Source organism: Amphiura filiformis, chromosome 8 (assembly GCF_039555335.1).
Source record: "Amphiura filiformis chromosome 8, Afil_fr2py, whole genome shotgun sequence".
In the NCBI taxonomy this organism is placed as follows: Eukaryota; Metazoa; Echinodermata; class Ophiuroidea; order Amphilepidida; family Amphiuridae; genus Amphiura; species Amphiura filiformis.
The window spans coordinates 60,147,302-60,174,953 of record NC_092635.1 but is presented as its reverse complement, the minus strand read 5'-3'; the positions used below and the strand labels follow the sequence as shown (position 1 = coordinate 60,174,953).

At 36.3% G+C, this 27,652-nt stretch overlaps 1 protein-coding gene across 1 annotated transcript in view; it reads right to left on the bottom strand.

Moving 5' to 3' along the window:
* The window catches only part of LOC140159307 (broad substrate specificity ATP-binding cassette transporter ABCG2-like), a 99,886-nt gene that overhangs the window by 34,409 nt on the left and 37,825 nt on the right, over nt 1–27,652 (bottom strand). Inside the window, 5 exon segments of the mRNA XM_072182732.1 lie at nt 338–495; nt 2,517–2,669; nt 17,518–17,632; nt 23,687–23,746; nt 24,400–24,596. Coding sequence (XP_072038833.1) covers nt 338–495; nt 2,517–2,669; nt 17,518–17,632; nt 23,687–23,746; nt 24,400–24,596 — 683 coding nt within the window.

The following is a 27,652-nucleotide window of genomic DNA, read 5'->3' as shown; positions in this document are numbered from 1 at the left end:
AAATACAATTCCTCTCAACTAAAAATTCCCATACCAACCTGTACACTACAGACCCCACTCCCCCCCCCCCGGGATAGGTGGGAGGGGGACAAATCAGGTCACAAGATTCAGGGGTGGATCAAAGTTTTTGAAAGGGTAGGGAAGATGCTCATTAAAAAGTTTCTTGCTTGCTTCACCCGCCTCAATTTTATGGCAAATGTTACTGGCAAATGCCAATTCTGGGGAGGTCCAAGGGGGGTACCACCCTTCAGGCCTTAATTCAATCTTCAAAAAAAAATCTGGGACAAGAGGGGTCTGGATCCCTGGATCCACCTTGGCAAGATATAGGCCTACTTACTTGGCGAGAAGCAGCATGACTGCATTGGCTGTGCTTGCATCTAAACCCGTAGTAGGCTCATCTAAAAATAGTACTGATGGTTTGATGATAAGTTCCATGCCTATGTTGGTCCTTTTTCTCTCTCCTCCAGAAACACCTCGGATAAAATCTGTCCCAACCTGAAATTGGTGGCATCCAAAATATATTATGTAAATTGATACAGTACTTCTCTGCCTATATATGACCTTGACCTACAGCTGAATTTAACCCTGTGTAGGGGTAAGACACTGCTACCAAGCTTGTAAAAACTGTTTGAAGGGGTAACATTTTTCACTCAGGGATAGGTCAAAAAGAAAAGAATACTATATTTTTGAGACAGTTTGAACTTTATTTGAGGGGTTTGAGATTGGATGCATTGTTTCATATTCAATTTGAGGGTGATCCCCTACCAAAAGAATCAATGTACCGTATTTCGTCAAATAAACGCCCCGGGTTCACTTCCGGGTTTCTGATGCAGATTTTCGCCATTTATTGCTGCTATTACCGACCATGTGAGCAACTTGGTAAGCTTACTACACAAGATAGCATGGAAATATCGAATTTTTGAAACATCTCGGTTGAAAAAAGTGGTGGGGGCGTTTATTTGAGGGGGCGACTATTTGACGAAATACGGTATAATGAAACCAGTGTCTTAGCTAGCCACCATAAAATGACCGCGAGTTTGGAGAGAGGCGCTATAAGTGATAATAGCGATAATAGCGCCCTTTCATATACTACTTGCAATTGCGTTTGTAGGTATATATATTGACAAAGGCTGTTGACCTTTTTAGTAGACCAGCTATGTATTAAACAAGGCCATATATAGCAAGACATATTTGAACTCTTTGAACCCCCAATGGGCTGTTGAGGTTTTTTAAAGGTCAAATTAGGACAGGGATCAAAGTCTATGATGTCTGGGAATTACCTAATTTACCTGCAAAATCATGCCAGTGTTTCTGTACAGAAAAGACTGCTTAAAATCATTAAAAAATATTTGATTTCTCCCATCTGTGGTACACTTGCAGGATTTGATATTACTAATCATGACCAATCCAAATTTAGCCAAAGTTATGCAAAGTTTCTGCTCATTTTTAAAAATGCTTTTAGGCCATCCAAGGTTTTTTCTGAGAAATGCATTCAGGGCGCACTACCGTATAATACTATTTGGTGGTGTGAAATCTTATGTACATTATTAATTGGGACCTAAACTGGGAATAAATGTACCCAACAACATTGAGAGTCCAGTTTGAATTTAGTTCCGCAACTTTATGCAACCGGAAATAGCGCTACCTTGAACTATGTAGGAACAGACTATATTCATGTGAGGAAATGAAGATGTGAAATGCGATAAATGCCTTTTGTGTCCCATAATGATAGCTTTTAAATTGACACACTACTTAAAAAATTCCAAGTTTAATTTTTGAAAATATGATTAAAAGTAGCAATTTGTCTATGTATCTCATATTGAGAAAAATGGATATATCCCGGTGTTGTCACTTAACATTGACTATTTGTACGCATTATCGTTCACAATTTCGGGGGGAAAAGGGGTTATTTTAAACTATGTTCGCGAACATAAAACCACGCAAAATAGGGAGGTATTTTTGACTTTGGGAACGATCATGTGTTACGCCTTTGAATAGGGAGTGACAACACTGCGGATATATCATTTCAAAGAGTGTCCTTTTTTTTGACATTCAGACTCGGAAATCAACAATAGAAAATAGCATAATAAGAGTGGATGCTCTAATTTTTTTTAAAGATTAATGTTGAAGAGGGAAAACTTCGTATTGCTGACTTTGGCATTCAAATTCACAGGCCTTGCAGGCCCGAAGGGTGATGTATCGGCAAGCCTGTAGTGATTTTCACAGATACTTCACCATCAAGACTACCAGGTAGCAAATTATAACTACCAAGATGACTCCCATGTCCCTTTATTCAGGGACTGCCTTTTGAGGATAGCAATCACTCTCTACTGCTCTCCTTAAATCTGATATAGGAGAGTGATTTTTAGCTCTCCTTAGTTGACCATTCTCTCCTTACATTCTATTGTAAATGCTTTAAACAGCTCTCCTTGAAGCCTCCAGAAGAGCTATTTAATGCTCTCCTGCAAATTCCAAAAGACAGTCCCTGTTTATTAATATACATATACTGTCATTACCTTGGTATCTGCACATTTAGTGAGGCCCAGCTCCATGATGATATCTTCAACTCGTTCTTTCTTCTCCTGTTTGCTTATTTTCTTTGACAATCTGAGTGATGCTGAGAATGCCAGATTCTCTCTTACTGTCAGAGTGCCCATGACTACATCATCCTAAGAAACAGAAAACAATTAATAATTATTATTATTGACAGTTAATGCTAGTTCACATGAATATACACTGTATGTGTGTTTAATCCAATCACAGCTTTTAAATACGCAGACGCAAATGCAGGTTATTGAAAAAGTATAATGACCGCATCTCGTGACATAGTTAAAATTACACTTTACAATGACAGCGCTATGTGACGTATTATGCATTCGAACAATTTACGCTGACCGCCATATTTGGACATCGCATACTTGCATGTTCACTGTTCAACTGAGCGTATAGCGCAACCTCTCTGGATCGACTAACAGCAACAGAGCCCAAAGTAGTGCTTTGTCAACATCAACACCCATGAACACACCCATGAACACAGTATTGGCACTTAAAAGTGCCAATACTACATTCAGCTAATTCCTTAAACCATGCAATAGATAATGTAAAGTTAATGTAAGAACTCATATTATTTGTGTAAATAAGTGCACATTAATTCAACATTTAGGGACTGAAAATCATAAATTTCAAGAAGAAAAAGTTTGACTTTCACTGTTTGGAGGGCCCTGAATTGATCGATTTATGTATAGCCAGATACATAAAGCAGCCGATTTGGTCATGTATGTAAATATAGGGAGAACTCATTGTCTCAAGTCCGATGTATACTCCACTTCGCGACCGCGATTTCGCAGGCCGCGAAGTAATTTGAGCTGAAAATTCCTTCATGGAGCAGGTTTCTTAAACTCATGGAGAGTTGGATTTGTTCAACTTTTGGGGGTAGGCCAGCGAAGTTTCTATATGAAAGCACAGAGCAGGCAACAATTCTTCGCGATACTCGGCGATATTTTGATGAAGTATACATGAATGTCTTCGCGCGAAGCTGCAAATTAATTTTTTCATCACAGCTTCTCGCGAAGTGGCGAAGTGGAGCATACATCGGACTTCACTGTGTACAGTTACCTGTACACAAATGTGCAGAACCTAATTGTTCCTCAGATTGTGTAAGAGCCAAAAGTCAGTCTGCAAATATATGAAGCTCAATGTCATCAAACTATTTATTCATAACTGAATGCCGTTTATGTCCTTCAATCAATCAGGAGCATAATCTGTATGCCCTTTTTATGTCCTTTAATCAGGAGCATGATTAACCTCCAACAATTTGATAACATTCACAGATCTATATAATATATTATATACAAGATTGCTAACTTGATATACAAGATATTCAATCAAACAAGGAAACAAGGACCCTGTTCACATTAGAAAATTTTCTTCTTTCGACGAACCTCAAACGAAGATTAAAAATCGTTTTTTTCTAATGTGTACACACTTTCTTCCTTCGACAAAGATTAAAATTGCTTTGTTCAACGAAGCTAAAAAGGTTGTTTCGATGAAAGAATACTTCGTTCGACGAAGCTAATTTTGTAATGTTTCGAACGCTTCGAAGGAAAGTGATCCAGTGACAAGTGACCTTCGCCGGTTTTAATAATAGCCGGGCATTATAGCTTTGTTCAAGCTTTGTTAATTTGCATGAAATGTGTACAGTGCAATGTCTTTGTTCGATCTTCGTTCAGCGTAATGCGTACGCATGCTTAATTAGTTAATCAAGGTTAACTCATCTTCGTCGAATGAAGAAATTTTCTGATGTGAACAGCCAAATCCAACAAAACATCAGTAAAGTTCCTCAAAAGCACTCCCACAAAGCGAAATGAAAACTAATTGATATTCATATTTCAACATTATAACTTAAAAGTAGATTTTCTCCTATTTCATATTTCACCAAAAATGCGTTTTCATAAAAATGTGGAAACAAAACTACAACCCCTATGAGCCTGAAACTTGCACAAATCATCTTGAAACCAAGGGCTATGGTTTGAACTTACTTTGAATACACTGGAATGTATACTTCTTTTAAGGTTGGTCAATTTCCCAAAATTCATGTGGGAGTCCCAGTGGGACATTTCACATTTTTACACACTACACCCGGACACTACACCCCTCTGTAGTTTGTGGGTGTGTTTCAAAGTAGATCCAAACTTTAGATCTTTTCAAAAGCTTTCATTTGACACCTCAATCAACTTTCTGTGATGTTTTATTGCAGAGCTACATTTTTTCAAAATTTGTACGATTCAGGCTAATTAGGATTAACAAGAGCGACCTCAACAGGGACGCTGGGAGATACTACCTGCCCGCTGTAGTGTTAACTCTCTTCTGAGCCGGCTGACACCGTCTGGTGTCAGTGGCTCAGAATAGCCGACGGCGCCCCACGTGCCAAATATTGGGGCTGAAGACGTCCAAGAGAATACTGGATGAAAGCTTCCTCTCGGTAAGCAATTTCAAGTTTGTGAGAAATAAGAAAAGTTAAACATCAGGCTAATTAAATATGCAAATTAGCTAATTAATTAGTATGCATAAAATTTTGAGTTGTTATTTTTTGAGTACTTTCTAATATACCTACATGTAGATCATTTACTCACAGACTAAAATTCCTGCCACATTAAAAAAAACCTGCCAATCCCTCTCCTTCTACCGTGCAAAAAATTATAGAAACAACTACGGTAGTGCAATGTCATAATAGTGCTCATACACCAACTAGGGAAAATTGTGTGTAGGCCTACAGGTATGATAGTGCGATAATGTTTTATGACTTGCCCATTTTATATAGAGCTAGAGGCCGTCAGCCTTTCGCCATCTTGTGGGTACAAATGATCTGTGTGTTCATGCGCCGGACACTACGCGCAGGGCGCAGCTTGCCACACAGTTGTTATCGCGGATCAACGTGGTGATTTTGCCGTTCACGCATGGAGATCGAACGTCCATCACAGCATGTACCCACAAGATGGCGGCATATGACGTCACACTAATGGCCTCTATTGATAAAATATGTACAGTATATAACTAATTAGGTATTTTAAATAATGTTGCACTACTTTGTATCTTAACTTGGCAGGAATGGCTGGTGTAAAGAATGTCAATGATTAATACTACATGTATGTTGCACACAGACACAATTATGTTTTGCTTGCAAAATAACCAAACTTTTTCACATAATGACTTCTTTGCACATAACACAAAAATGTGTCCTCTGTATCACCTCCATGATTACATATCAGTGCAGCCTAGTATGAATTATAATAATAATACATTGTAGGATGTAGATACGCCACTATTTTTGAATGAATGCACAAAAGTCATTGACTTTGATAAGAAGCATGGTTGCCAACCCCACAATTTAGATGCCCAATTGGGTGACTTGAAAATGGCTCAGGGATGGTGCTTATGTGTAGCTCCAGGGTGGTGAATTCTCATAATGGTCTGCCAAAAATTGCTTGCCCCCTTTGGCCATGCCAAAAAATCTTTGCCGCCTTTTGACGTGCAAAAAAACCTTTGCCCCCCCTTACACATGCCAGATTTTGGGGAACTAAAATTTAAAACCGTAAATTGTCTTGAAATTTTGTATATTTGAACGTGTTCCTGACATTTTCCTACACCTTTTTAGGGTGTAGTATAGAAACAGTGCCCAAAACATCTGTGACACAAATCGCTCCCCCCTTTCAACCTGCCAATAATTGCTCCCTCCCCCTTTTTTCGACTTGCCAAAAAAAGCTTGCCCCCCCCACCTTTGGTCTGCCAAAAAATCTTTGCCCCCTCCCATAATTCATCACCCTGGGTGTATATATAATTATTGCACCACCCCTAACCAGACGATGGTGGACTACATTATTCAATGTGGCAACAGCCAAAAGCGTAAACAAAACAGACAATATGACGGCAACACTGCCTGCACGATGGACGCAATTATTTTTTCCCGGAGCCAAGATCCGTTTTTAGCTCTATTGGCCGGGTGGCCCCATTACAGAAAAAAAATGCACAAAATATATTTCCCAGTGCAATATATACATTTTCACATGAAAATAAATAATTTTAAATTCAAAGAAAAAAGAAGAAGACAAATTTTTAATCATCGCCGGGGATGGGAATCGATCTCGGGACCCTGTGCGTGGGAGGCGAGATCCGTAACCACTACACCACGTGAACTCACTGATACACATAGGGGAAATTTTCAGTATATATCGTAACATATCGTGCGTTATTCATACACAAAAAATAAAAAAAACAGTACTTACAATGAGGTTCACTGGCGAACCTCAACGGATTTAGACTGATAAAATAGTGCTTAATAACATACGTACAGTTTTGGAATAATTTGAGACATTTTTTGTGTTTACGTGTAAAACCAATGACGACGTCAAAATTGAGCCAATCTTGGCCGGCCCCCCCTGACCCCTAACACAATGTTGCAACTTTTAGGTAACTTTGGCTTTTGATAGAAGAAAAATGTAATTCCTGTAAATAATTTTGGACAAGATTCACAGAAATCATTCATTTTTTTTTTTAATGAAAATTGAATGGAAATAATATTGATTTCTAACAAGCTTGGGTGGATTTTTGCCGATTTGCATGTGAATTTTCAGGTGGTGTAGGTGTGAAATAGGCTGCAAGGATGTCAACTTTGTATCTGGCCTGATGATAAAATTGTTGCGTTGCCTCTCAAGTGGGAACAATGGGAAGGTTGAGCTGATCCATCCACTCAGGTTAAGGTCGGAAATTTTGGATATTGATTACTACCATAAATAATCAGGCATGAGAATGATCAGCCATAAAAAAACCTGAAAGTTTGAAAAAGCCTGTGAAATGAGGCAAAAAAATCCAAAAACGGGCTGAAATTAAAAGAAAGTGCGGAAATTTGGGCTACAAAAAAGCAGGAAATCCTGCAAACGCGGGAAAATTCTCATGCCTGAATACAACTTGTCAGTGCGTACACTTACTAGGAATCCCCAGGTCTCTTCAATACTTGGTTGCAAAGTTATGAAATTTTTATATATCCATTTTCTTATGTTTTTTATTGTTTTTTTCTCATCACTTTTGCCTATATCTCAGTTTCATTATTGCCAACTTTAGCCCGAATGGACCAGATCTGCTCACATTTTGACTACTGGATACTTGTTAGATAATCAATTTAAGACTAGTCTTATTAATTATCAAATATGAATTTCAAGTGAAAAAAATTGCCTTTTTAAACATCTGTGAAAAAAATCGTCAATAAAAAAATGCAACCCTGATTTTTCAGGATTTAGGGTCGGTAGCTGAGGGCAACACAACAAAAAAAATGTTGGCCTTATCATGCTTATGCATGGATTTCTGCTCCAATTAATCAGGAACTTGACCTATGTCATACATATCCTGTCCACTAAACAATATTACCTGGTACAAGAATCCCATATCTACATTTTACACAGTATTGACCGAAATGCTTTATTGTAGCAAACCTTAAACTGACCCAACTCTTTGAAAATTGAAAGTACTTTATAGTCTATGTTTGCATTGTACAATGTATACCAGGTCAACTTTTTAAAATTTAAAGGCTAATTTATCAGAGATTTTTTGTACCATATTTTGTCTATCTTTACCACAAAAGGATCAACAGGGGGATGGCTATTTGTGTATGTTTTGAACTATTATAAATGCAAAATAATAATACAAAATAATAATATAAAAAAGTTATTTATTTTGTTCTTCATAATGGAGCCATCAATCACATTCATGCACTAAAAGACATTTCTATCAAATTTGGAACTAAGCAATTAGGATTTACTTGGTTACCTAACACTTCAATAGGACCTGTCAATAGAGTCTGCTAATTACTCATGGTCTAGTCAACCTGAGACTTAGACCCCGTTTATACTAGAGAAAAGTCGAATTCAAATTCAACATCAAATTCGGTTAAGACAGAGGATTAGCATAAATTAATTCGTGTTTGTGGTTTTTAGTGGGTGTTTACACTATGCGCCCGAACTAATTCGACTCTGTAGAATTTGATTACGACTATTTATGCCCTCTGTCATCCAGTATTTTTTTATCAAACCTAAGATTATAATTAATTATATTCTATTTTAAATGCCTGTATACCTTTCGCCAGCCCATTCGCGGGCTGGTATATATTTCTGGGATCGGGTCTGTTTGCTCAAGAGATTAACTTTTATTGGTATTGGAATGACTTATTTTTTTAAATTTTTTGCGATGGAATTTTTAAAAATTATTGTAAATCGATTTGTCAGGAAAAGTAAGTATGTTTTGCCGTTTCAACGAATGAAAACGAGTGAGTATTACCAAAGTTATGTTTGAATTAATATGACTTTAAAAGTTTCAGGTATAGGCCTAAAATGTAACAATATACAGCATCATATGGTCAGCAGAAGAAAATTACATCACCTATGATCCGGGGTCCTTGACCACTGAACAGCGTGATATCATGTTGATAACAGAAGAATCAAAATCTTCATCATATGGACCATATTGATGTCAAAGTAATTATCTATCCCATCCTGTGTCATTTTATGGATAAAAATGACTCAAAATGCTATTGATGAAATAGTTGCTATCATAAACATCAGTTTTGTCTTTTCAACAGGAAAAATCCGATACAAAATAAAGTTTTTAGGGCCTAGCTATAATATGGGCATAATTTATTCATCTGGGCATAATTTATGCATGTGGGCCTATAGTATTGAACAATTTACCCATTTGACATGCACTTATAGATAAATAAATTGTCTTACTTTATTAATTTAATAACTTCTGTTATAAATAAAATGACACATAACGTAAGTGAAGCTACTTTCTATCTTTTTTATTTGATTCATAAACTTACAGTCAAAACACACAAGAGTGAAGATTGCAGTGAGTAATCAGTCCTTTATAAATGTGCTTGCCACCATCTATCATATAGTAAACTATACATTGCGAATTAATAAATAAAATTAAATTAAAATAAAATGTACATGTAAGGTGAGTTTATATTATGTTATATGGCGAATTAAAGGAGTATTTCGTGATCCTAGCATCCTCTTTTTCTGACATTTTTCAGTAGATATCCACAAAAAAAGCTTATTCTAAAAAATTTCAGTTGATTCCAATTTTGCCTTTACGAGTTATGCATGATTATGTGTAGACAATGTGTTGTAATTTCGGGTGAGTTAATATTATGTTATATGGCGAATTAAAGGAGTATTTCGTGATCCTAGCATCCTCTTTTTATGACATTTTTCAGTAGATATCCACAAAAAAGCTTATTCTAAAAATTTCAGTTGATTCCGATTTTGCCTTTACGAGTTATGCATGATTATGTGTAGACAATGTGTTGTAATTTCGTTCTGGTATACCAGAACGAAATTCAAATTTCACGATTACTTTGCTAAACGAATTAATCTGCAAGAAATATTTGGTACATAAACATTATGTAGCAAGAGGTTTCCAGGGAGAGAAAAATATCAACTTTTAAAGAGAAAAGTTGGGGGTGATGCTGTGGATCACGAAATGCCCTTTAACTAAAACCTGCAGTCAGTGCAGTGTAGTATTTGTGACGTGGTATATCGAAAGCAGACACTTTTGGGCAGGATCGTAAATGGAGAAATAGCCAAAAATCTACCCGGGGTGATTTTTTCACGATTTGGGTTTATGTTATTAATGTTTAAAATATTGTCTGATCGTTTCAGACCGGAATAAAACTGGCATCTTGTATTTTTGAGACATTTTTCAAGGTAATTCCTACTCTGAACATTGTCAATAATATTTTTAAAGGCAGCTTATCTATTATTAATATTAAAGGCCCATTCAGTGATTTGCTCATCCGGACGATCGTAAAAATCATCAAAATTTTGGTACCGTACCTTTGTTATTACATAGATGTGCTAAGTCTGCGAATGGTTCAGCCGAAAGCCGTGTAGGCCTATTTAAGACAAAATAAGACATTTTACACGAATCTGTATTTTTAGATACTGACAGTATCTAAAATTAGCTACATGTATTTGAATGGCGGGGCTTGAACTTCGTCAGTACTGCTGTTTTCTTCGTTTTTTGCCAAAATTGGCATTTCGAAAATACCAAATGACAATTTGAATGACTTAGGCCTATCCTTCTCTTTTAAGCAATTTATAAACAATTTTAATTTTTTTACTCTTGCGCTGGGATCACTGAATGGGTCTTTAAGAAATGTGGCGTATCATGTCAAAAACAGACATCTTTTGACAGCTTGGAGGCTTTCACATAAAGAGCTATTTTGCTCCACAACGCCGTTTTCACCAATAAAATCGGACATTCCTAAGCGAAGATATTGAGTTCGTAAGTTATGGTATTAAAAAATTGGAAATTGAGATATCGTGGGTAAAAAGCTGAAAAGACAAAAAAAACACACAAAAAACCCAGAACAGAACAATTTAGAGAACAATAATGAATTAATAATAATGAACAATAATGAATTAAAGAGTTGACATGAGATTAGGAGTTAATGTTTTCTGCAGTTTCAGTACATGTTCTCACCGTTGATGGTTTAATGGACTGTCATGTAACATGGATGTAGTAAGCCGTGATCCTAAAAATGCCTTTCACATTGACCAAAACTAATTACAAGACCTCTTCTACATTTAGGCTGGCTTTCCCTTTTAAAGGGAATTTTTATTTAAAAAAAAATCTACATGCAAAGTAGTAAAATTGAGATAAAAGTCAGCGTTAACTTTCCGGTAGAAACGTTTTGAGTACGTCGCCATATTGAATTTTTAACACATATTTTCCTCATTCTGACCATGTGCAGAACGCATCACTTCTCAACTTGTGACGTCATAGTTCATATAAAATTCATCCGCGGGGCGGCTCACAGAATTCAGGCCGCGAAAACTTTTATGACCTTGCTTTATGAACTCCATTTGCTCCCTTTGCCCCATTTGCATCCAAGTTATGAGTTGATACTTTGACCCATTTACCCTAAAATTAAAGTTGAGGATTATTTCAGATGAACTAACACCGCAATAAAATTGGCCAATTTTTATGGATTTACTTCGAGTTTGGAGTGAAAATTGGATGTACACTCACTACAGTATGCTGCACACGTACAAAAATACACAAGAACAGCTGTTGTTTAGCGAGATCACAGTGCCGTTGCTTAGCGACAAATCGACGGACCGGAAATTCACCTTGCCAGGTCAGCGATACGCATGAAAAAGTCAAATTCAACTTGACTGACTGTTTAGACCAGGAAAAGTCGCACTTCAACCATAACAAAGTCGAATTGAATTCGACTTAATGAACCTCAGGAGCATTGTTGAACAACGACTTTTGAACTCGACTTCAGTCGTACTTGAACAACGACTGTACCTGTTTAGACCTGAATTGACTGAACTCGACTTCAAAAAAGTCGTTGTTGAAGTCGACTTTTCCCTAGTCTAAACGGGGTCTTAAGGCGATTTAATACCCTGATTTTCATCAGTACCCATCTTCTTTTTGTTGTTGCAAATTTATAAAGTATATAAATATGTTCATCATCTCATGTCCTGAACTTATAAAATATCTCTACATACAAAGTGGTTTTAAACCATTTTAGAAAATCATTTTAGCCCTATATATTTTTTTTGTTTACTGTATCCTGGTAACTGAGATGTGTGTTTCATAACAAACCATAATTTATTCTATTGAACATGTCCAAGTAGAATACATGAATAGAATACATTAAATCCTTTGTTATACTATCTATAGAAATATACTCACTGATTATAACACTGAATAAATTAAATAGGCCTAAATAATCTCTTCCACATAGACAATTTAATACTACACCATATGTATCTTCTATAATATGTTGTTAGGAAAAGAGATTAAAAAAGGCTATAAGGTCATCAAAGGTCAGGTTATAGGTCAATTGGTTCAGGTCAAATTCAGGCATCAATTTTGAATACATGTGATAGTCTGTGATATCATACATGTCATAATGAGGCATCAATTTTGATATTTTGTCTGTTACTGGATATATAATGGAAATGTGTGAGGTGGATATACTAAAATTGGGATGTAAATGGTGAGTACAATTTAGATTGACTAGTTGAGTTGGATTGGGCAAATAAATATAAAATAGTTACCAAAATCACAAAAATGAAGCTTACGGAAACTACCTAATATGGTGGTATAAGTGACAAAAAATACAATCTTTTTCAACATTGCTGTAGTGTGGTTGTGGTAACCTGTTACCTATGGCTTAATTAAGTTTCAGTGACATAGTGTTGCAAGTTCAAAATACAAAATATAGCTCGACATTGAAAATAGAAGCATTTTAACCGGTTCGTTTTTGATAGTTGTGGAGCACCAAGTTCATGAAGTCATAAAAGAAATCAGGGACCACTTATTCCCATTTTACATATCAACATTATTTCCCTAATGTGTTAGCAACACATATCCAAAATTTTAACGAAATCCGTTGATAGTAAGCTTTCCAAAATGAAGTGAATTTAAATCATCAGTGATGTACCTCCTTTTGGCTTCTATCTTCAAAAGCATGTAAGCTACATTATATTGATACCGATGCCACCAATAAAAGCGAGAAGATTTGCCCCTTCATTTTGCATACCACTTTGTCCAATTTTTTTTTGTAATTTCTTCACAAAATGCAAAAAAAATGCACAAAAAAAATCAATGGGTGTAGTACCCCCTTAATAACATGAAATCAGAAAATATTTACAATTTAAGCTATAAACTGTTATGTAATAATGAAATATTTGAAGTGAGCCGCTACCATCACTGACAGTGTTGGAATTAAGCATTTTTTATGCATAGCAAAATTTGCTTTCATATACTTTTCTCTTGCAGTCTTGGTACATTCACATACTTCTGTAAGTCTCTGGCATAAAAATGCTACTCAACTCCAACATTGTGTAGCAAATTCATAAAATTGTGTAGCATTTTGCTACGCGATACCAGCTATTTCCAACGCTGGTCACTGACAGTAAAGAATAGTATGAGAGAAGCTGCAGACTACATAGAAATATCCATACAGGGATGTGCCACAACGTGGGTCTCATTTTCCGCCACTTGGTATATCAATAGCTATATGACCCCCTTTTTCTATGCCAATTTTGTATATGGATCATGGATGGGCCATTTTTCCAGAAAACTAGCCCAATGTTGTCTCAATGTAGCCCAAATTTGCCATTGGGAAAGTTGTGTAAAAACTAAGTTTGCCTAAAATATAGACTTTGGGTATAGCAATGGGTCAAAATCCCCCCTGATAATATAGGCCCTAGACCAAAAATTGATTGGTTATAGGCCGGAGTACTCAAGTTTGGTTTTGGTAAATATACCAATTTTTCAAGAAATTTGGACCCATTGATATACCAAAAGTCAAGATTTTCGGCCGAATTTACGCAAAATTGTCTTAGTTTTTACAAATTTTCCCAAAATTTTGGGAAAATTTTGAAAATTTTAGCTAGATTAAGGAAAAATTTGGCTGTTTTCGAAAAAAATTAAGAAAATTTTGAAAAAGGACCCATTCATATACCAAAATAGGCTTTGAAAAAGGGTCATTGATATACCAGAAGGCTGAAAATGCTACCCATGTTTGCGGCACGTCCCGTATGGTCATTTGTACTGAGTACCCCGGGTTATAGGCTGTGTCTCGATTGGCTTAAGTTATATAACTTAACACTGGCTTATAATTACATTTGACAGACTAAATGACTCAATCCTAGTACAGATGTGCTGCCTGCATGTTTCACATGTTTTCCCTTCATTCAACTTCTTTCAATTCTATGTTTCTTTCTCCATTTGAATTGACAAAATTAACAATAGTTTGATCAGCTCGTAATTGGCGGGCTAATAATATCGCAGATTAATATCAATATACTGGGCATTTTATTTGGAGAATTGTCTTGTGACATCTCACCAGAAGTATTACAAATAATTAATTGAAGTCCTATACTTTGTCTACTTTCTTTAACAAGCAAAATATAGACCAGGCAGATCAAAAATATCACTTTTAACGCGGACCTACTTTTCGGCATAGTGGTAAAAGCCTAATAATTCCTGCCGATTACAAGCTGATCAGAGTATATGTTGAACTCAATTGCGATAAATGGCATCAGACAAACGTGACTCTTTTTCTAAACCTTATCTTAAAAATTATATATAACAACATGAATGTGTAAGTTGAAAGGTTCAAGGTGTTATATATGTTAGGCCAAGTCAAAAAATTACATGTATATCGTCCGGACTTTTTCAAACATTGGTGAGGGAGGGAGGTCATTATGTTATTTTTTAGCATTTATTTCTGTGTAAAATTGCAATTGCAAAGTGTTTGTCAACACATCATAAAATCAGAGAGGCCCCCTAATATTTTTGTTAATTCCCCAAAGCCCTACCCTTAGTTTGAAGAGAGTGTTTGCAATGTCTTTAAAAACAATAACCAAGAACTTTTTTAAAACATGTCTTTTCATCACAACAATTTTAGAAACAAAGTAAGGAAACAAATAGGAAAAATAACAAAAATATATGAAAATCTCCCAAAATCGGTGAGGGCGGGGACGATATACATCTATTTTACTTGGCCTTAAATGTATTTGTATAATGGTAGGTCACAGACCTTTTTTTGTCACTTTAAAACCAAAGTTCATTCTGAACATAAGTTCTGGAGAGACAAAGAGGGCATGTATGTGTATGATAGTATGAATCACTTGATTAGGATACCACAATCAATTAAAAAAGGACTGGGCATAATTAAAGGAAGTGTACGGAATCATAACATTATGAGACATAATATTGTGATTGCCGTACACTTCATTTAATTTTTGCATTGGAATTCTGGAATTCTTCTAAATTGCCTAGGAAATGCCTACCATTTTTCACCCTGATGAAGTAGTGATGTCAGTGCGCATTTCATTGGGCGCAGCTTCAAATCGCTAGCATTCCCTCAAAGAGCTGACATATGCACATGTTTTAAGATGCCGCATAGATGTGCGCGCGAAACATTTGCCTTAACGTGTTGACGTCACTGCCATATCAGGGCAGAAAATGGTATAGCCTCTACAACTGTATGATATATGTGACGTGTCATGTCAAAAGGAGACACTTTTGGGCAGGTCATGAATTTTGAGGTTTTTACATATCTTAAATGTAGAGATATTTTGCTCCTAACGCCGTTTTCCCCAATGAAATCGGACATTCCTAAGCGAAGATATTGAGTTCGGAAGTTGTGGTATTATAAAATTGGAAATTGAGATATCGGCCTTTAAAAATAATATTGACAATGTTGAGAGTAGGAATTAACTTGAAAAATGTCTCAAAAAATACAAGATGCCAGTTATATTCCGGTCTGAAACTATTAGACATTATTTTTAACATTAATAACATCACAAATTCGCAACAAACCCGAATTGTGAAAAAATCACCCACCAGAAGATTTTTGGCTATTTCTCTATTTACGATCCTGCCCAAAAGTGTCTCCTTTTGACATGACACGTCACATATGTACAACAGTTACTGTAAAGTAGAAATTTATTTAAAAATGCACATGTAGTTAGTCTGATCTTAAAAGTGAAAAGGCCAAAAAAAGAAAAAGGTTCGTCTCAAAGCTTGCGCGCGCGTTTGTAAAATCCCACGATTTGACAAAAAACAAATGCGGAATTTTTTTTTATTTTTAAAAAAAAAAAAAAATTTTATAGTTTTTTCCAGAAAAAATCGGCTAAAATCAGACTTTTTTCTCAAAATACCATGAAAAAAAGTCGGAATAAAAAATCAAAAAAAAAAAATCGATTTCGCATTTGTTTTTAAATTTCTCGTGAGCTTTGGAAAGAGACATTTTTTTTTGCCAAACCACGTGAGCTACCAGTCCAAGATAATATAACACCCTAGCTGCCAACTGTGGGCAGTCTCGTTTTAATTGGGAAACATGCATGTTGATTTTTACACAGAGTTCATGTTCAGTATCAGCATGTGCAAAATGGGCCCGGGGGGGGGGGGGTACTCAGTACAAATGACCATACGGGGACGGGCCGCAAACATGGGTAGCATTTTCTGCCTTCTGGTATATCAATGACCCCTTTTTCAAAGCCTATTTTGGTATATGAATGGGTCCTCTTTTTAAATTTTCTCAATTTTTTCGTAAAACGGCCCAATTTTTCCTTAATCTAGCCAAAATTTTCCCAAAATTTTGGGAAAATTTGTAAAAACTAAGACAATTTTGGTTAAATTCGGCCGAAAATTTCTTGAAAAATTGGTATATTTATGGGTCCACTTCCAAAATCTCAGCGGCACGTCCCTACCCAAACCAAACTTGAGTACCCCCCCTGAAAATGGGAGCTAGGGTGTGATACTGTTATTGACAATTTGCAACACAGGGACACCCATCAGTCTGAAACACTGTCAATCCGAACCCCCATCAGTCTGAACTCTAACCCTAACCCTAACGGGAGTTCGGATTGACGGTGTTTCGGCCTGACGGGGAGACCCCGGTAACAGTGTAGAATGTATCATATATATTTTTTATCTTTCCACAGAGCACACAAGGTGCCATGTGCATGCACTCGGCACTTTAAGTACACAAATTTGAAAAAAGAATCACACATCCTATAGTCCATTGGCACAACTCACTACAGATGCACTGCCCTTGATCACACGTATCAAACGTGGACGTTAGCTTTTTTTTTAAAGTGACATCTTTTACACATTGATATTAGTGCCTGTTTCTTCCCCTTCGTACTACTTGCAGTGGACCCTCTTTTCAAACTACCGTATTTGTTTAATATCAACACCCAAAATACGACTGACCTAGATATTTTGACGGAATAAGTAAGATGTGATTAAAAAAAACCCTCTCACTTCCCCCCCCCACCCTATCAAAACAAGAAATCTTAAAAATTGCACTTTCCTGGCCAAAAAATGCCAAATTTTTGCATTTTGGCAATGCACTGAAATTCACTTGCACTTGTTCCCTCAAATATGGCAATGACCACCCCCCCCCCCCTTCGTATATATCGGGTAACTTACTTGGACAACGTATCCAGAGCACAGCCTGAAGTTCTCTGGTTGAGGAGCGCCATCAATCAGCACAGTACCTTTGAGACCATTTGGGTCCTTACGAGCTGCAAGCACATCTAATAGTCTGTTGGAAATAATACAGTAACAATAAAAATTAATATCAATTATAACTGTGCTTACGAAATCATGCAAAGAGTAGAAATTCAGGAAAATTGAGGGCATCGCTATGGAGCAAATCACACATTATATGGCTTTGATATCATGCATTATTGAAACAAAGAGAATCATATAGGTCTATACTCAAACACTCCATAGATGATTAAATTTGTTAAAAACTTAAAAGAGTATTTTGTGATCCTAGCATCCTCTTTTTATGACATTTTTCAGTAGATATCCACGAAAAAAGCTTATTCCCCCTTATTTCAGTTGATACCAATTTTGCGTTTGCGAGTTATGCACGATTATGTGTATTACACTACTCCATAGACAATGTGTAGTTATTTCGTTCTGGTATACCAGAACAAAATTCAAATTTGACGATATCTTTGCTAAACGCATTAATCTGCAAGAAATTTTTTGTACATAAACATTATGTAGCCAGAGGTTTCCAGTGGTATAAAAATCTCAACTTTTTTTTTAGAAAAGTGGATGGATGAGGCTGTGGATCACGAAATGCCCTTTAAAGATGAAAAAGATAAATTTGTTGCTACTTTCAAGTGTCCCAACGATTTTCACCATAGACTGTAAAAAGAACAGTCTATGTTTTCACACATGACTGTATTAGGGAAAATTTGGATGTTATACAACCAAACTATATGAGTGGAAAGTTTAATTCCAAAATATCAAAAAAATGGAAGCCCAATTCCCCAAGGAAGATTATAGTATCACAATACTAGTTGAATGAACACCTGTACGAGGTCAAGATGGGGTCAACATGTAGCAAGGGTGAAGGAAAAGTGTTAGATAGAGTGGTGAAGGAAGAGTAACTAGTACTTTCCATTTCTTGGCCCATTGAATTTAATGTTTTGGTTTTTGTCCCCACTTCCAATATTAATTTTATACTGCCTTTAAAATCAAATTCAATTCAATTCAATTAACAACCTCAACAAGATTCTCGTTTGGGGTTGTTCATCTTCTATGTGCAATCATATTGAGTTATATTTGAGTACATGGTATGTGCCTACAAAAAAAAGAGGTTGTCATGGTTGTAAAATGTAAATTGGCAGCGGACTCCGGACAGCGGTTCATATGCACTGCCAGCTCGTTTGGGGTGATCGGCTGGCCATCATAGTGTAAGAGAGAGTCTCGAACAAGATTATTTGTGCAAAGCAAAACTAGATTCATGTAGCAAAACTACTTCAATAAAATCATAACCATATATCAATTCCAATATTGGAGGGGGGCAAGGGGGCATTCCCCCCCCCAATATTTTTCTTGCCCCCCCTTTTGAGGCACCCAATGCCCCCACCACGAAAATTCCTGGTGCCGCCACTGTGTACAAGTAATACCTACATGTATATCAGGCCCGTATGCAGGTTTGTTTGGTGGGGTGTGGATTTTGAAAAAGTGGACTTTTTTCCAGGGGTAGGGGAGGGGCAGTTTTGTAAAAATGCATAAAAACTGATTTTTCTACCTGCTACACTCACAACTGGGATTATTTGGGACTTTTCTATACTTGGGGGGTGCATACAGACCTGGAATAGATACCAACAGATTTGGAACTGTCTGCAACATAAAATATTCATATTTAATACATTGTATCTCAGGAATCAAAACTATCAAATTCTATGCATTATTTAGGCCTTTACATTTGTAGGCTGACAAATGAGCAAGATTTTAAAGAAACAGAGATAATTCACACTGCATGACTAAGACCCCCTTTGCTTGATTGCACCATAGATCATGCATGATTGATGATATATGCCTATAAAATTATGCTTATTGCCATAGATCATGCATGGGGATATAAATATGCCTAGATAGTACCAAAAGATTATGCCTATACAGGTTGAGGTTGTAACAAAAAGTGATACAATTTTAGAAAATGCATGAAGGTACAAAATAGTTTTATGCATGGTACAAAAAGGAGACACAACCTTCTCTTCCACATGAACAGAGAGCAAATTTCGAATGGAATTACCTGAATGGGTGACTCCGTTTGAAATCTACACCCCCTGTGTGGGAGATTATGTCTTCCACAGAGGGGTATGGATGTCAACTGGAATAGCCCCTTCTGTCCCCGTCATTGCCCTAGAAAATGTCTTTGAAGCAGACTACACAAAGAACCCAAGCATACCAAGTGTAACTTCTGACTACAACTTATGGATAAACTAGGCTTTACTATAACAAAGCTTTAGCCTGAGGCTTTTATGCATTACACACACCCACCACAAACGAAACAATGATACAAAATGTTTGCATTATTTTGTTTAGTAGAAGTGAGCCAGAAAAGGTATGAACACAAAAATGTCAAATACATTATTACAATGTACCTGAGCCATAAAAGTCTGCATACTGTTTGATATCATAATTTAAATTGAACCGATTTTGAACAATCATTAGTTCCATCTTTGGTTACTACTATACTAGTCTGTATGCCTTCTTTGAAGCAGTAATTTAGACATTGATTTTTATCGTATCTCTAAATGTAATGATGAAAACTTAAAAGAATACGTTTTCAGAAAGGAAATAATGCAAGGAATCCAAATAACAGATTTAAGTGAAAACATTGATTTTTTTAAACGTACCTGGAAAAATCGTCAATATAATAACCTATTAAATTGTGGAAGTAATACTTCCCTGATAAAGACCAAGATTCAAGGTCCATAGTAATATACAGCCCTTTTGTAATTTATACATGGTTGTAAAGAGGGTCATTTAACGGTCAGTGTGTCAAGTTTTGAGTGAACAATTGAATACCTGAGTGGAAGAAGGGCCCAACTCCATCAAAACTGTTTTTGAGATATTAAGAAAAAACTTAATATTCGGAAAAGTTTTATAGACAGAATGTTCATCTTCAGGGGACCTTTAATACATGAACATACAGTATTACATACATTCGAAATCAAATATGGTGTTTCCATGGCAACGGTACAGGTTTTAATACGAACTGGAGTTGGGCTCTTCTTCCACTAATATACTCCAAGTGCGAGTTCCCTAAGCAAATATGTTATAAATAGCTCCAGAAATTTGGAAATTATCCATTAACTGCAAGTAGAAGCATGTAATATGTTAGCAAGAAAGTTTATTGTAGTGAAAAGCAGATTTCATGGATAAACAAAATTCCTGTTTATTTGTGGAAGAAGGGCACAACTCCATGGAGTTGGGCCTTTCTTCCATGAAAACCATGATTAAGAGTACGTGGAAGACTATTTAGAGAGTGGATTGTGGCTCATCTTTCACACACAAGGAAGAGCAGTCTGCTGGCAATAAAATGCTGGGTTTAATCATTTTTGTAAAAAATTGGAGTTGGGCCCTTCTTCCACTCAGGTATTCAATTAGATAATGAACCACTGCAGAATTACAACAGGAAACCACAGTAGGAGTATAAGGTAAACAAAACAAAACATCAAGTAGGATATAGGGATGATACATACATCGGAAAATATATACCAAACACAGTATGCAGTGATCAATATTACAGGGGTGTGATTCAAAGCCTGTGAAATATCCTGAAAGTAGTAGAAAATCTTGAAACACAGCATGAAATTGGGCTAAAATACCCCCATAATGGGCTGAAAATCAAGAAAATTGTGTGCATTTTGGCCACAAAAGTAGTCGTAAAAAAGTAGTAGAAAATCCTGAAACACAGCATGAAATTGGACTAAAATACCCCCATAATGGCCTGAAAATCAAGAAAATTTTGGGCATTTTGGCCACAAAAAATCCTCATCAAATCAGAAAAAATTCGGTAGAATCACACTCGGTCAATAAGCATTAAATTTCAGCAATGGAATATATAGGGCAGACATTGCAGGACAAATCACCTATTATTTAGTCTATAGGTTAATGAATGAGTCTTACTTGGAGTAGTGAAATTGTACAAAATAATGCACACATACTGAGATGTTGATGCGTCTAATTAGACGCAGCAACATCTCAGTACAAGTGCATTATTTTGTACAATTCTCGAGCAACAAGTAAGACGCATTCATTAACCTATTTCATACACGAGAAAGAAAAACATGATTTTTGCTAATTTTATAACAAAATTGTCACTAAAATTGTTTGAAAATACGAGCAAATATAAAGGCATCAACCCGCAAGGAAAACACACAGCATGGTCTATTCGCTGTTGAAGTGACATAATCGGATTAACTACACGCGCTATCTATGCATTGATGTACGTACATGCGAACAAAAGGACTATGTATGAATAGATGCGACGGGATTACCTGCGGAATTATCTCCATTATATATATTATTAGCTATTATTCTATTAACCCTCCTCGTCCTTGCATCTTCTCTAGGTGTTAGGCGGCTTTTATTTGCACAATTGGTCTCTCAAAACACCAGGTTGGTGCTAGCGGCTACCCAAAGATGTCCGACCAAATCCTGACCATGACTTGGCTCCTTGGATTCGTCTATACAGACGCGTGCGAAAGCACTGCGTGTAGTACGCGGAGTGTGCACCCGTGCAATTATACAATATTAATGCACTCCGCGTATTTTTCTATCAGCTTTTCTGATTGGCTGTGTGGTTCTAAGAGTGTATGAACAATTATTATTACCTTTTCAATAATTTACCTTCCCCCCAATTTTACCCTTTCATGTGCTCATAATTATTGCACAGCCCATTATAAGTTACACAATTTGCACAGGTCACTGCCACTCATTTCACTATAAATCAAAGTATTCTAGCCATACTTTGCTATAATTATACTGTACTACATGTAACTCCTGCCAACATTTGTCCTTACATAATATTTGGTTACATGATATTTGGTTACCCAATCTTCTTGGTTTGCTGCCAACATTGCTACAGTACTTACACAACATTTGTGGTGCGATCAAGCAAAATCAGTCTCAAGTCGGGTATATTCAATTTTCAGTTTTCTACATGATTGGGTAAAGCATTTGCAAAGCTGCATTTTGCAGAAACCCATATAGAAAATAAACATTTATTTCCAAAGATATGAACAGTTGAAGTGTTTCCAAAACAAAAGACAGCAAAAGAAATAAATTTCCTTTGTTTGGCTGTACCTGTAAATCAATATTTCCGACTTCCGACTGATTTTGCTTGATCACATCACATTTATATATCTTGTGTAATCAATTATAATTTAATTTATCAATAATATCAATTAATTCAATATTAATTGAATTAATTGCTAATAGTATGTGGAATTTGATATCATTAATTAGCATGATTAGGGCTTTATAAGTGCCATCCGTTATCATAAAACTGTGACATCAGTTACATTTAATTTATGTAGTGCGAATTTGTTACTTTAAATATCACCAATGGTGCTGTAGCTCAATTGTTTCTGGATATAGACATGTCCAGGCTCGTCACAGGATTTTTTTTGGGGGTGCTGTTTCCAGGGGGGGCAATTTTGTAAAAGTGGACTTTTCCTCATAAATTTTGACCTTTTTAGCCAAAAAAGCATAAAAACCCTGTTTTGCTCGCTACGCTCCCAAAATGTCATATTTTGGGACATTTTGTATGCTTTTGCACATTTGGGGGGGTGGGGGCGACCGCACCTCCCTGCGTACGGGCCTGGACATGTAATAACAGAAGCTCTACTACATAAATAATATAGAAGTGATCACCCTGAGGAGAGGGGAAAAGTAGTCAAGAAGGCTGTATTTACATCAGGACCCCAGTGGCGGGGCCACGGGGGAGGCATGGGGAAATTCCCACAGTCAGAACTCTTTCCCCCCTGTTTCCCCCAGAAAAAAACACATATTAGCAAATTTTGTTGATTTTGCCCCCCAGAAATTCAATTTACCCCCTAATGCCCCGAAAAAATTCCTGGCGCCGCCACTGCAGGACCCCCCAGGTCAGTATACATGGGTGGAGAGGGGGGGATTCAACAAGGTCATCTACATCATAGGGCCCAAATCAGGGCCACAGACACAATCATTATGTCATGTATCATGTATTTTTGATAAAAATATTTGTATTGCGATCAAGTGTTTCAAATGAATCAAACTAAATCAAAATATATGTACTTACGAAGTTTTCCCGCTCCCTGTAGGCCCCAGTATGGCATTCATTCCTGGTCCGAAGACACCACTGTGAACAGAGCATACAAATTTGATTAAAGTGATAAAATGTTATGGTACAAAATGGGTAAAAATAATAGCACACATAGTTACTTTATCTGCGAAGTAATATAATCGATTAACTGAATTTCTTGGTTTTTGTAGGTTTCAAATCTGTGCCAATACAGTTGGTTAGTAACAAAGCACAATCAGTATTGGAACAGACTTAACTTGTCAGTGATGTTTTAACTCCATAATCCCTTGATTGATGCAGGTTTGGAGTTCCTATTTGAACACCCTCCCTCTTTCCGTGATGCATGCTTTGAGGTTCCGACTTGAACATCATCAGCCTTTCGGAATAGTTGTTTTGGGTTCCAACTTGAATGTCCCCGATTCAGGATGCTTGTTTTCGGGTTCAGATTCATTTGTCCCCCTTTTGGGATGACTGTTTTGGGGTTCCGACTTGAACATCCCTACATTTCAAGATGCTTGTTTTGAGGTTCAGACTTTTTTGTCCCTCCTTTCAGGATGCTTGATTAAATTTGGGTTCTAACTTGACATCCCATCCCCAAATTCAACATCCTTTGGTGATTCCAACTTGACGACGAGGAGGAGGAGGAGGGGGTGACAGCTGTGGCAGTACTATGACTAGTGTAAATGGAGGTAATGCAATATTTAACTTACTTGATATCTTTGAGGATAATTTTCTTAGCCTTCACTCCATCAATCTTTGTATTCACAGAATAATTGATATCATGAAATGACACCGTGGATCCAGTATCCATGCTTTTTGAAAAATCCACCACATGTGAATCGTTGGAATAGATGATTCCACCATTGCCGGTACCGTAACCATGTTGATTAGGGCTAATCAACTTATCCTGAAAGGAAATACACATGCTTAAAATTAGTTTTGCAACAATTTGAATTTATGAGATAAAAAGAAACTTTTTATTTCGAAGTCCCGTGATACAAATTTTGGAATTTGGATATTATATTCTTTTACTGGATTCCAATTGTGTAGATTAAGTGCAGCAGAAACAATGAAACATATTTTAAAAAGGTCTCTGTTAAAACATTTTCCTTATTTGAGCTGTATAACACCATTTGAAGTATAACATTTGAGTTGTATCGTATTTTAGTAAGTGCAAGCAGTATATTGGAGTAGGCCTGGCATTTTCGGGTAATTTTGTACCGGGTACCATATAATTTTCGGGCGGGTAACCGGGTACCTGAAAAAAAAAAAAAAAAAAAAAATTTTTTTTTTAAGTTTTTATTTTTCGGTTTTGTAGTGTCTCTGGACCTAGACCTAAATGCCAGGATCATTCATGGTTGACCTAAAAAAAAAAAAAAAAAAAAAAAATTTCAAGATATTTTGTTATTTTTTATATGAAAATTGATAATTTGTATTCATGTCATAGTCTATTAATGATTTCAAAATGTATTGAAATTTGAATTTCGGGTACCGGGAGGGTATTTCCTACCGGGTAATGTAATCTCGGCGGTACCCGTTTACCCGACCGAAAATGCCAGCCTTATATTGGAGCCTTGCTGAAAGCATATTAACATATATTTTAGGGAGCTTCAAGCTGCTACATTACATAGCCATTCCTTTGCCTTTGCTGGGGGAGGGGTGTAACGCACTACCGTAAATTGACAAAAGGTCCATTTTTTCTGGAACAATGGGACCACCTTTTCATGACAGATCATTCAAATCAGCCTGAAAACTAGAATATCTGTGGAACTACACAGTTCGTAATTAAGGTGGCCCACACAAAGGTGTGTAAATAACAGAGGTTTGCACAAAAAAGTGCAATATGCAAATAAGCTCATTAATATTCATAAATATGCAACTAACATGACACAAAACTCTACAGCACATCAGGCCACCATATCCAATCCACATACCAAGTTTGATATAAAATTGGATGGTTTGAACCCAATGCACAAATTTATTGGTCGAGCTATGAGTTTAAAAATATTGGACGAGACGCAGGTGGCGCTAAAATTGGATGCAAAATGGATCCAATATGCTATTTTTTTGATGTTTTAAATTGTGTGGAGAGGTATAGGAAGCAAGATTCTGAAAACATAATAATGAAGTTGATCGGCCTTTGCGATTGATCTGCAGAGTAGATTAATAAAAATGTAGGCAAAATATGCAAATCAGCTCATTAATATTCATAAATATGCAAATAACATGACACAAAACTATACAGCACATAAAGCCACCATATCCTATCACCATACCAAGTTTGATATAATATTGGATGGCTGAGCATGATACCATAACATATCGGATGAGTCATAACAATATTGGACGAGCCAACGGCGAGTTCGATATTTGTATGACTCATCCGATATGTTATGGTATCATGCTAAATAAGCCATCAATATTATCATTATTAAACTTTCTTAACTCCTAATAACCCTGAAAACATAATAATGAAGTTGATCGGCCTTTGCATTTGAACTGCAGAGTAGATTAATAAAAATGTAGGCAAAATATGCAAATTAGCTCATTACTATGAAAATATGCAAATAACATGACACAAATTATACAGCACATAAGGCCACCACATCCTATCATCATGTTGATCGGTTATTGCGTCGGAGCTGCACAGTGGAGCAATATGAATTTGCTTTTGCCCGGACAGCCAAATAAAGAAACAACCAAACAAACAACCATTTGGATGATAACATAGGCCCCACACATGTGGGGGGAAAAAAAAAATCAAGGATTAGGAAAAGGGTTAACTTTTTGGAAATTCTGCACTGCAAAAATCCTGGCTAACTACACAAGGCATTTAGATTTAGGATACTCCATACAATCATAATACTAGCAAAACAATAGCAAAACAATTAAACAAGCTTTGTTAGATTTTTGTTTGTCAAATCCGATAAATATTTACTCACTGACTTGAGCTTTCGCCATCCAGGCTGATGGCTTGATCACAAGTGATCTGGTCCACTGCATTTCCCGCGGTGTTTGGAATGCAATCTCACTCCTCTGGATCAAAGTTTAAGTTTGTTTTAGCAGTGGATCATGCTAAAACAAACTTTATCCAGCCATCAGCCTGGATGGCGAAAGCTCAAGTCAGTGAGTAAATATTTATTGGATTTGACAAACAAAAAGCTAACTAATATTATCTACAATCCTACCATTACCAATGCATCTGTTTACGTAATTAAACAAGCCTTCTTTATCTCCATACCAGTTTAAAAGGAGGACTCGGTATTTGTTATTGCCAAAATTTTGCATCACTTATTCATTTCCAAAGGTTCTTTATAACTTTTAAACTTGAAATATTTATCTACCCAGTCCCATGTCCAAGTAGGACTTATCTCTTTTGAGGAGACCTGGAGCTATGAATTGGCCACCAGGGGGGGTACTAAAGTTTGGTTTTGGTAGGGACGTGCCGCTTTCCTTAATTACTCCCTTTAATTGTAATCAGGGGAGCAGTTTTTTTATGACTTTACAATATAGTTTCCCAGAAGTTTATTCACAAATTATGACTAAATATCGGTAAAACATACGGTACTCGAATCTGTTGAGAGGAATTTTACTCAATTCAAAATATCACTTTTTGTATTCTAGGTCCCCAAAGGCATGCATTATATACTAGTACCGTACTGACGCGAGTATAGTCCCACCTTCGAGTAAAGTCCCACCCCCAAATTTTCGAAAAATTTCAGAATTTTTTTTTTTTTTTTTTTTTTTTTTTTAAGTTATTTATTTTTTCGACTTTGGTGTCCCAGGACCTAGACCTAAATGCTAGGATCATTCATGGTTGACCTAAAAAAAAAATTTCAAGATGTTTTGTATTTTTAATATGAAAATTTATACTTGGTATTCATGTCATACTCTATTAATGATTTCAAAATGCATTCAAATTCAATGCATTTTGAAATCATTAATAGACTATGACATGAATAC